This window comes from Girardinichthys multiradiatus, chromosome 14 (assembly GCF_021462225.1).
Source record: "Girardinichthys multiradiatus isolate DD_20200921_A chromosome 14, DD_fGirMul_XY1, whole genome shotgun sequence".
Classification (NCBI taxonomy): domain Eukaryota; kingdom Metazoa; phylum Chordata; class Actinopteri; order Cyprinodontiformes; family Goodeidae; genus Girardinichthys; species Girardinichthys multiradiatus.
The window spans coordinates 13233941-13246113 of record NC_061807.1 but is presented as its reverse complement, the minus strand read 5'-3'; the positions used below and the strand labels follow the sequence as shown (position 1 = coordinate 13246113).

General features: G+C 38.8%; 1 protein-coding gene across 1 annotated transcript in view; it reads right to left on the bottom strand.

Annotated features, from left to right (window-relative positions):
- Nucleotides 1-12173, bottom strand: part of LOC124881044 — a 196073-nt gene that overhangs the window by 94629 nt on the left and 89271 nt on the right. The window contains exon 3 of the mRNA XM_047386529.1: nt 10827-11189. Coding sequence (XP_047242485.1) covers nt 10827-11189 — 363 coding nt within the window. The remainder of the gene's footprint in view (nt 1-10826; nt 11190-12173) is intronic.

The following is a 12173-nucleotide window of genomic DNA, read 5'->3' as shown; positions in this document are numbered from 1 at the left end:
TATTTCAAACTATTTGTAAAAATTAAACAAAAACACAACAAGTTGAACAAAGTGCAAACATAACAAGAAGAAGTTAGCCTACAGGTACAGCATGAATGAAGGGAAAGAAAAATCTAAATTACAATTAGCCAGACAGAAAATAAAGAAATTGTTCATAAAGCAACACTTGTGCAAATTACCAAATGTAACATAATAATGTTAGGATGAAATAAAATCCAATAACTTTTAGGTCTCCCCTGGATCTGTCTATCAAGACCAGAGACAGAGAACCCAAATGCAGCCAAACAAAGTGATAAGTAAAAAGGTTATTCACCAACTCAGGATCAGAAAGCAGGAGAACAGCAGTCAGCTTCCAGGAACCACTGAGAACAGAGAGACTAGTTAGTGGCTGAATACAAATCCAGAGGAAGTGATCAGACAGTGAATGAGGAAGCGTTCCAACAGACTGAAGTCGGTTTGCCGGACTGATCCAAATCCTCAGAGGAATCAGCTGAAGCTGTGACAGGAACACAGAGAGCTGCGATTGTCCTCTTGACAATAATTCCAGGTGAACTTGAGAGCCAGACGGGCTCAGGCTGAATAAACCAGTGGTTAGGCAGAGGCCAGAACACCAATCCGTCAGACAAGGGAGCAGGAAAGAAGGTAAAATCTGTGAGGCAAGGCAATGTCAGAGAACAAGATCAGTCAGGAAGAGAAACGCTGGATAACTACTCACAAATGTTTTCAAAAATCTGGCACCGTCTGCCTGTCATCAGAGGGCGTATAACTGCAGCTCCACAGTGTGTGGCATGATGGTGATTGCACAGCAGCGGCAGCAGCAGACAGGTGAAGCAGATGAGTTGATTGCATGAGTGAAGCAGAGCAGGCAGAGGGCCAGAATCATATCAGTCCTCTCGTTAATGCTACCTGGGTTCACAGTTCAAACCTTCTCGTACCAGAACCTCTCCTTTCCTCCACAACGTCAACATCAAAGCTCCTCTCTTCTTCCTGAACCTCCAGCCTAACTTCTCCATCCTCCAACACTCCACCATCTATTTTATATTGGAACGCAGCCCACCACAGGGATCCACACCGCTCTGCTCACCTCCACCTGGTCCCAAATCATTCTACCTGACAGATTAACTCCTTATTGCTCTCCTCACAGTATTCTACATTTATTCGCTTTGCTCATCTCTCGCTCTTCCTCACCAGTGATCCACCAGAACCCTCCTGGACCAATCATCTGCATCTCCTACATCCTTAGACTTTGATCGTTGTCTCCTGAGAGATTTCTTGCATGAGGTCAGAAGCTTGATGCAAAACATGACAAGAAGAAGAAATTAAAAATCTTCATCTATCTGAGTCTGGTCATCACTGGATTAAGAAAGAAAATGTATTTTATTTGAGTAAAGATCAACAATCAGTTTGCTGAACTTTCTCAGACCCAAGGTACAACTGTGAACAATAAATAAAACCTGAGCACTCAGTTTATTAGACAAAATTGTCTACTTGACATCTTCTGCTTTATGCGGGACTGGGTCGCAGGGGCAGCAGACTCAGTAGAGACGCCCAGATTCCCTCTCCCCAGATACCTCCTCCAGCTCCTCTGGGGGGAGTTGTTAGGTATTATTTAGTCAACTCGAGAGGTAAGAACGATACAGTCATAGTTACTTGCAGCAAGGGTAGCCCACTTTGCAGTGAAACTACAAAGTTTTGACACCCTATCTCTTATTTATATGCACAGTTCAACAGACAGTTCAGACAGGGTGTATGTGTGTGAGACGGAAAGGAGGCTGGTTCACACAGAGATAACAATGATCTCACACACACAGGGAGGAAGGCATAGTGCAGGTGCCTTCCAACACAAGGTTTTTACATGGAGTGATAACAAGTTTTTGCACCCATCCAACAGTCCCTCCTTTTATCACAAGTAAAAACATTTAATATAAAACGAGTAAGAAAAATACTTTGTATGAGCGAAAACCACGGACGGTAAACAGATTATATTTTGTGGGAAATACTCATACGGCCCCGCCGCCTCGGCGACCATTAAAGTTAAATGTTGATTAATACTTGAAATCATAAAATAAAAGAATAATACTTGAAATCATAAAAATAAAAGAATAATACTTGAAATCATAAAAATAAAAGAATAATACTTGAAATCATAAAAATTAAAGAATAATACTTGAAATCATAAAAATAAAAAAATGATACTTGAAATCATAAAAATAAAAGAATAATACTTGAAATCATAAAAATAAAAGAATAATACTTGAAATCATAAAAATAAAAAATGATACTTGAAATCATAAAAATAAAAGAACTAATACTTGAAAATCATAAAAATAAAAGAATAATACTTGAAATCATAAAAATAAAAGAATTAAAAAATCTGCCCTGTTTATGTCATCATTGTACTTTTCTCATTTCACTTAAGCAACAACTTCTTCCGATTTTCTGCTGTAAGGTTATTTATGAAATACAATGTATGAGTACACTCAGGCTTTTGGATGTGATTTATTTACAACATGTCATCATAATCGTCCCCTTCATTTTCGTGCATTTTCTACCTGGTTCAGTGTGCATATGCCACCATGAACAATACCAGAAATTTCTGTAGGAATGGATGTGCGTCATGTTCTTCCGTCAGTGTTCTGAGTATGGGTCCCGTCTGATGGTCCATCTCTTCTGGTTCGGTATCACCTCCTGTGGATCCTGCTTTAGATAGAGAAAGAGTCCTGCTACCAGAATTAAGCTCAGGCTTATCAGTCCTGTCCACATGTTACAGAGAGCCATTTTATAATTGGCGCAGATCAGCTGTTTTCTTCACCGGTTTGAGACGCTGGGACCATCTTTGAACCCGGACTTTCCTCTGCTACCCCGTCGGTTGGTTTGGCTCCTGTAACGGCAAAACTGGCTTACAGTGGCTTTTATGGATCCAGGAAGGCCTCTTCTGCTATTTTCAGAGCTGTGGGCGTTGTTAGGAGTATTGCAACGGCCCTTTCCACCGAGGAGTGCTCCAATCCTTCCGGTGGAGTGTCTTAATCAGGACCAGGTACTCCAGGCCCTCATTCTGTGGGATAGGAGCAGAGCTTATCGGCAGACCACTGGACATTTGTTCTTCTTTGTCTGCAACCTTTTATTCATCCACTCAGCTAATGAAGGTATCCTGTGTGCGTTCTCTATTTCATTCATGTCAGAGGGCAGAGAAAAACGGTCTGCCATGTACTATTTCTTTGAGAATACAAATTTATATCAGCACTTGGTGTCACGTGATCTCAGAATCGATATAGTGGGTGGAGCCATACAATGATGTACAGTAGGTGGCAAATGGAGTAATACCAGTTTGATTTGGGTTAGTTCTCATCCATAATTTAACCAGGGATAGCATTCGGGCCCATGGCCTCCCTGTTCTTCTTCCATTGTTTTCCTTAATCTTATTTAACTGAAACCCTAATGCATTAGAACTTAGTTCTATAAATTTATTTACAAAATGAGTTCCATTATCTGACCTTATAATCGTGTGATACCATATGTGGGGAAGAAATGTGTCACTAGGTTCATCTATTACAACTAGGCAATAATTTCTTCCCCCGTGTTGCAACAAATTATGCATGATCTGCAAAAATTATTGTGCCATAGTCAGAAAAATTTATAGTGTAGCATTAATGCTTTACCAGATGTGACATATTCCCCCCCTTGACACGTGGGTCTTCCCAATGTGTCACTGTCGCGCCATCGTGGTGTATAAAGTGTTTTTGGGAGGATTGGTTTATCTTCTATCTGATAGATGTCATCTTTTTTCTGTGCTCCTCTCTTTAGCCAGGCCTTTATTTCTGTCTTGGTTGCTGACTGTTGGGGGCGTCTTTCAGCACGTCTGTGTCTATAAATAGCAGATCTGACATTTTCTCTTTAATAGGTTGAAATGAGTTAGTTCTGTACCCCTGATATGTTTTAAAAAAAACCTCTATTTGCCAATCTTAGCATGGTGATGTACTGATCACCGAAAACGGATTGGCTGTCTGTGTATATAGTAAGTATTTGTCCCTCATGTAATTCACATGCCTCTTACGACAGCATATAATTCTGCTTTTTGGGCTGAGCATGTATGGGTAGAGATTTAGCTTCTATTATCCTATCGATGGTTGTTATTGCATAACCAACTCTATTCTTTCCATATTCATCTTTAGATGCTGAGCCATCTACAAACACAAACACATGAATCTGGTATAAGGGTTTGAGAAATGTCTTGTCTGGGTTTTGTGTCTTCTTCAACTTTTGCTTTATAAGAATGTGGTTTTCCATCTTCTGCAGTAGGTATTAGAGTACTTGGATTTAAAGGGCACATCTTTTTAGAGTTATGTTTGGCTGTGATAATAATAGCGATGTCAGTGTGATATGCCTTGCATGTAGCGTCAGGTGCTTCTCTTAATATTCCTGACTTCAACATATCTTGTATTACTGGCTTAGTATCTTCTTCAGCTTCTGGCTTTAAGGGGTATTGGGCGGACTAATGGCCTTTTTTCAGATATTAGTTTAACCTTGTATGGTGGGAACCCCTTTATAAGCCCTACATCAGTTGATGATTGGGACCACAGTGCAGGTGGGACAGCAGCTAGGGCAGGATGCATGTTGCTCTCTTTGCTCTCAGCTAAGCCCTGTATTTGTCCCTCTGCCTCATCTAAATGTGTCCTTAGATGGACTTTGACTATCCACGCCAGAGTGAGCTTCCAGATTCCTGTATTAGGATCTACCTTTGACAGTGTCAGTGCTGTTCCTGCAGAGGTTTAAAGCCTCTGTTTTTCCAAATTCTTATTATTCTTTTTTACCATATTTTATAAAGTAAGTCCTTATTACATTTAAAAATGAGATCAATATTTTGGTAGTTGCTATTATTAAAATAATGCTTGGTTTAGTTCTTATTAAAAATAAAAAATAAAAACTCACTCACTGATGAACACAAAAATGAAGGGCATATTATATCTTATAATCTTAGTTTATCTTACCCAGTTTTATAGATACAACATACAGTTTCAGTCAGCTTTGTATTTAGTTCAAGTAACTAAAGTTTGTTTCAATTAACTAAAGTTTTCTCTATTTCAGTCCAGTCCAGTAATTCTGTTAAGGTTAATTTCATCTTATGTTAAGTTTGAGTCTAATTCAATCATTTTGAACCTGACTGGAAAAAGTCTAAACATCTGTTAAAATCTTTTTGTTTTACCATAGAGAACTGACCTAATATTATTATGGTAATGTTGAGGACTCTAATTTTTACATAACATGAAACAGACATTTATTTCACAAAAACAGAAAGTCAAACACAGACATTTGGCCACATGAAAGTTTAAATACCCTGTTTGTAAAAGAATTGTGAAAAATTGAAGACGGATCTATGAACTTTCTTATGGTTATCAGTATTTTCAATACAGGTAGAACCTTTGCCATCTTTAAATGATTTTTCGAAAAAGCTTCTGGAAACCTTATTAAGATATAAGTTTGGCAAAGATCATCAGAACATCAGACCTTTATTAGCGCTTTTAAGGTCCCTCAAAGATGCATTACAATGAAATCAGTCATTCCCATTCACACACATTCACACACTACTTACTTATTTTTCTGTCAGAGTCATTTTTTTGCAAAAATTTGAACATAATTTGACTTCTATTATTCTTAAAATGCACATTGTTTCCTCATAACCCCTTTTGTTTCCACAAGGTCTGTTTTGAACGCTTCAATTCTTTTTTTTTTTTTATTCACCAAGAATCAATAAGGTGGTCTTAGTGGGGTCCACCTTAAAGGTGTTATCTGTTGGGTGTCATGTTATCATTGTCAGGTCAGTGAGGTTCATAAGTCAGTCAGAACCTTGGTCATTTGGTCTGTGCTCATAATGTTTCATAGATCCAGCCTATGATTAGTCAGCAAAACTTCCACCTATAAGAGAAAAATTGATTGTTAATGAATGAGCTGCATTTCCTAGGAACACTGTCTTCCTCCTGGATGAGCATCACCTGTTGAAAAACTTTCATCATTGTTTGTTTCACATATTCAATCAGATCTTTATATTATGCCAGTAGGTGAAGTTGTTAGTATCTCATGTAGACTGACATATACTGTTGCATTGGAGAAGATCTCAGATTAAATAAACTTAGTTAGAGCTTCAATCCAGGTTCATTTTGTGTCTGCAGACTTTAGCCAATTTTTCTTTTTTTTTAATACATAAAGAGCAAGATTCAAAACATTTTCAAAAGCCAGATTGTGGCAGAATGTAGACAAACTGCTTATTGATTGACAAAATAACATTCAAGCACACAATCACCATATTAAAAGCTCAACTTCTAAAGAATCACTAAACTTCTGGGGTCCGGTTTTGGCCCGCGGACCTTGAGTTTGACACATGCAGGGTAGAGTTACAATTTATTTTCAGACCTTTCAGCAGAGACAGGCTTCTGCTGTTTGCAGAAGTTTTATCTTTGTTTTCAGGCAGCTACATCTCTTTGTCAAGGTCGTTTCACAGAGCTGAAATTTAACTTCTCTCAAAGAGGAAAAAATCAAGAATGCACACAATCTGAGCCAAATATGGAAATATTTCCCTGTAAAATGAATCTTTTGCATTTTATCATGATATTGTTGGTAGTATAACACCATAGAATGATTTTTAAAGCACCTGTTTCTCACTAATGCTTGCCTACAAAATCTTTTACTCTCAGATTACGTCTTTAACAACTCTAGTCATTGTTCACTGGGTTGTCCAGTTGGACAGTTTCCATGTTGTCCACATTGTCACCTCCTCTTTTAACTTCTTTTACCATGTCCTCTAAAACCATCTCTTAGTCTTTATAATTTGGGGCTACCTTGGTATTCTAACCTGGGATGGGTGGCAGTCCGCCCCCCTTTATTTGTTTTCAGTTAAGCTGAAAGTTTTTTTTCTGTGCTTTTCTTAAGGCCTCAGTATCATGGTTATGTCAGTTAAAAGCAGTATGGAGGTGGGAGAGCTTTAAACATTTTTTAGTTTCACATTTAAGCTGCAGCACTATTAGTAGTAACATTCAAGGAAGAGTAAGAAAATGTAGTATTTCCAGTATCTAAAGTCTGAAGAGATATCTTGACATAATTTGTCTTCCTCTAAAATAAAGGTCAGTCAGTCAGTCATTTTCTACCACTTCTTCCATAGTGGGTCACGGGGTAGCTGGTGCCTATCTCCAGCAGTCTATGGGCGAGAGGCAGGGTACACCCTGGACAGGTTGCCAGTCCATCGCAGGGCAACACACAAACAACCATGCACACACTCATTCACACACCTACGGTCAATTTTAGAGTGACCAATTAACCTAACAGGCATGTCTTTGGACTGTGGGAGGAAGCCGGAGTACCCGGTGAGAACCCACGCATGCACGGGGAGAACATGCAAACTCCATGCAGAAAGACCCCAGGCCGGGAATTGAACCCAGGACCTTCTTGCTGCAAGGCAACAGTGCTACCAACTGCACCACCGTTTTACTGAAAATTCACATAGCAATTTATTATGTTACCATTATTTCCATAGGTTCAGATACCCAAATTTGAAAATGGTGTAGATGTATAATTTATCAAAGGAATAAACACCGTACATTCAGACAGGTTTTCAGCATGTGGTCTTAAGGAGCTGTGCACCAGTATAAACAAAGTACAAAGTCTAATCTTCTCTCACAATGTCACTGAGTCCCTCACTGGAGATATTAGCAAACCTTTTCCTATAATTAGCATTACTGTTCTCCATAAGTGCTAAAACGTTTATAACCCAGTGTTTCATTTTATTTTATCAAGGCCCCTCATTTTACACATGGTCCAAACCAATGTGTCATTTAGCAAAATGATTGGAAAAGGTTTCAGCAACTAGGATCGCATTATGTAGAATTAAAGAATTAATTTGGGCCTAACTATTTATCTCAGCTAGATTTTTATTTTAAAAGAGAAACACACCTTTTTACAGCCATTTGTTGGTTCAAACGGGAGAAAGAAGCAGCTGAACTTGAAGAGAACAAATATCCAATATCCAAGCTACTAAAACTAGGTTGACCACAGCAGAATAAATCTTATAGACTGAAACTGCTGGAAGAGCTTCATGCTAAACTGTTCCTAAACAGTAAACTACATTTTGGGTAGCCCGATTTAACTTAATGGCTAATAATTGCTGAGCAGAAGCATCAGTGAGCTGCTGGTGCTTCTGACTATGTTTGTTGACAGTCTTGTTGCTTATTGCCATGCTGTGTAATGGCAAATGAGTCAAAGTGTGTAGAGTGGCCTAATAAAATCCAAATGAAATTTAAAAAGTGTGTAGCGTATTGGCTAAGTTGGTGAGTGTGCTCCGGTTCACTGGGAAGAGAGTAATTAAATCTGGCCATCATGGTTTCTTCAAACCCCACCCAATATAATCAATCAGACCAATAATGTCGTTCACAAACTCCTTCCCACAACCAATCACGGCTTTCACAAATTCTTCCCACAAAGGTTGATCCGACCCATCATGGTCTTACACAAACTTCTCCTACACTCAAAAAAACTCCCACCTGGGCACTGCTGAAAAACCCACTCACAACACATAGATGAAGCTGGTGATCAATAAAACTCTGTGTGCATTCAGGCAGCTTGTTTTTTTGTTTGAAACCAAATTTTTGCACTAAACAAAATGAAAAAGAAACAGATAACAAGCGCTCACTTTTGATTTTTTTTTTAAATTAGACGAGTAGCCATGACCCCGGAAATGACTCATTGAGACCGCCAAACAAACGGATAAGAAATCTACAACTCATCAAATGGAGAGCTTTATTTTATTCTATGGAAATAAAAGGGTAACTTTGAGAGCAGAATATATGATATATATATATATATATATATAAGCAGAGCTTGAAACGTTATACTAGTTCTATACCAGTTGGTATTTAACATTTGTTTAATAATACACATCTTGTTAAAGAAATGTGTGTAAGATAGATAGATAGATAGATAGATAGATAGATAGATAGATAGATAGATAGATAGATAGATAGATAGATAGATAGATAGATAGATAGATAAGATGAAGATTTCAGACCCCTTCATGATTTCTAAGTAGGAGAGCTTGCAAAGTCGCAGGGTGTCCAAATACTTATTTTCCTCACTGTAGTTTTCTTTGAGTAAAAATCAAATCTGTCGTTTTGGATTTGTGTACATGAATGGTTTTCTACACGTTGTATTTGGGAGAGAAACAAATTATCAGTCAGTCAGTCATTTCTACCGCTTATTCCATAGTGGGTCAGCAGTCCTAAGGGCAAGAGGCAGGGTTCACCCTGGACAGGTCGCCAGTCCATCGCAGGGCAACACACAAACACTCATTCATACACCTAAGGTCAATTTAGAGTGACCAATTAACCTAACAGGTCATGTCTTTGGACTGTGGGAGGAAGCCGGAGTACCCGGTGAGAACCCACGCATGCACGGGGAGAACATGCAAACCTCCATGCAGAAAGACCCAGGCTGGGAATTGAACCCAGGACCTTCTTGCTGCAAGGCAACAGTGCTACCAACTGTGCCACTGTGCAGCACAGAAACAAATTATAATAGTTGAAGTTGACCACTTTTCATTCATTTTTTCCATTTTTACTTAGTGCAAAAAATTTGAAATCGGATAACGGTTCATTAACCGATTTCTCGTTTTGGTTCAAAAAACGAAAATACTGGTGTGTGTTTTTGTTTTTGTTCATTTTTGGTTTCAAATGAAAAAACTAGCTGTCTGTAAACGGACCACTAAAAGCAACAGTAGTTCCAATACCTCCATCTTTCTTGCTGTTTACAAAGCAAAGAAAAGACGCTCAACAGATGCAAACACACACAATATGATCCCAGACAACTAAAATGTGATCAGCCATTGAACCGTCCCTCATACTTTGAATCATTCGCAAACATCAGTCACGTGGTACGGCCCGCTCTCAGGGCCTTGAACGTCCACCACTACGTCATCGACACAAACCTACGAGTACAACTTAAAAGATCTCCCTGAATTATTCAGCACAACGCCTCAAAGCACACTGGACACATCACTAGTCCACAATAAAGAGGAACCAGATCAAATCGAGAGAGCCTCGACACAAAACAATCCACTGAGTGCAACAGTGGAAACAGCAAATGGGGTTGTGAAGCCTTACCACACCTTACAACCTCTGTAGACCAATTAATGAAGATGTGAGGATATCTGTCCTTCCGCAGCTTCAGGAACCTCAGGTTTCTGTTAAACAACTGAATTAGAGTTTGAGTTATTGACAAAACAGTACTTTAGAGGAGTTTGACCATCAGAGCTGCTGCTGCTGCTGCTGTCCAGTCCCAGTGAAACATAGAGGGAAGATCCATCCTGGACCTCCTGTTTCTGGATCCACAGTCGTCCTCTGGTTTGGGAGACATCACAGCTGCTGAAAGAAAAAAACAACGAAGAAGATTTATAGAAATACTAAACATTTCACTCAGATGAGAAAAAAGGTCCTGATCGCTGTCAAGAAACTTTTGCTGTAACATTTGATCTGGTTTTGGGGTTTCTATTGAACCCTGGATATAAACAGGGTCGGTTCTGCTCACAAACCCACAGTACATTGCAGGCTTGTAATCGTGGGAAACCCAGATTGGATTGTTGCCTCAGTCTGATTTCTCTCAAACTGCATTAGAGGAAAAATATTCAGAATGAACAAAGTCCAACAGAACCAGGGAAATAATTTCAGAGAAAAACAAATGTTGATATTTGTTGCTTTTTATCAGAAAACGTTGCTACATCATTTAGTTTTATTTCACTTTTAGAGCATTTAGACTTTAAAGGTTCAGATGTTGCAGCAGAAACTCACCAGAAACGTTGAGTCGAGATCTTCCAGAGTTGAAGCCTTCATCAGTTTTCACGTCACACAGATACAGACCAGAGTCTTCAGTCCTCAGTCTGGACACATGGAGTCTGATTCGTCCTTCTCTGAGGACGTCTTTGTCACTCTGGACTCGTCCTGAAAACTGTTCATCCTGAGACTCTGACACCTCAACACCATCATGGACCTGATACAGAACCAGTCCTCTGAGAGGAGCTATAAGTTCACAGAGGATAAAAAGTTGTCTCCAGGATCCATGAGGTCTGGTGGTGAAGGTCCACTCCAGAGTGATGTTGTGGTTCTCCTCTGCCTGATAGAAGCTCTGTGTCTCATTCACTACAAATGTTGCTGCTGAGGAGACAGAGAGGGAAAGAGAGGAGCAGACACACTGAGAACTGGAACATGGGAGTCTTTAAACTACATCTCTAGAGGTTTCTGTCACATGATGGTCTCTGTGCTGTCAGAGCTCTGCTTGATTCTCTTCAAGTAAAACTGCTTGATCAAATGCAGCTGGAGATTGAAGTGTTACCTTCACTGACAGACTTTTCACTGATTATTGATGGATTTAGACTGAACAAAGAGAAGATGGAAACTGACCACAGAGACATGAGTTGAGGATGATGAGCAGCAGGATCCTGCAGATCATCTTCTTCCTGTGAGAGGAGACAGAGGAGAAGAGTCAGCAACACATCAGCTCCAACATCTCTAGGAGACAACAAGGAACATCTACAGTCTGACTTTTAGTTTCATCAGATAGAAACTCCTGAACTTTATAACTTCTGTTTCTGTGAAACTGGTCATAATGTTTAAACCTGTGATGATAAAATATGTAAAAAATAACAATTATTCTAATTATTCTGATCAGAAAAGGATTGAAGAACCTTCAAAAAGATCACCACTGCCACCTTGTGGCCATAAATAAATACAGCAGCAGGTTTCAAACATTTAAATCTGACTCCAAGTTCAACTTAATCTGATGTCAGAGCAGAAAGTTTTAACTTCTTTATTTTTATGGAGGTTAAATCTTTCTGTCAGGATTTATGAGATGAGAACATCATCATTATTCAAAATATTAACCACTGCAGGAGTTTTATTCTTTCACTGTTACTGAAGACTTTATTAACTAATTACAGCCAAACATTCCCATAATGCACTGTGTTGTGAAAATAAAACTGCACAAAGTTCATTAATTAAGAACACATTAATTTAAGATTTAATTATTTCAATAATTAGAAAGAAAAGATTTCTCAGCATATTAAAGTGTTTATTATTTAATGTTTTTTTTGTCTTTATTTAACATAAAATACTATTAAACACACGAGTTGTATCTATTAT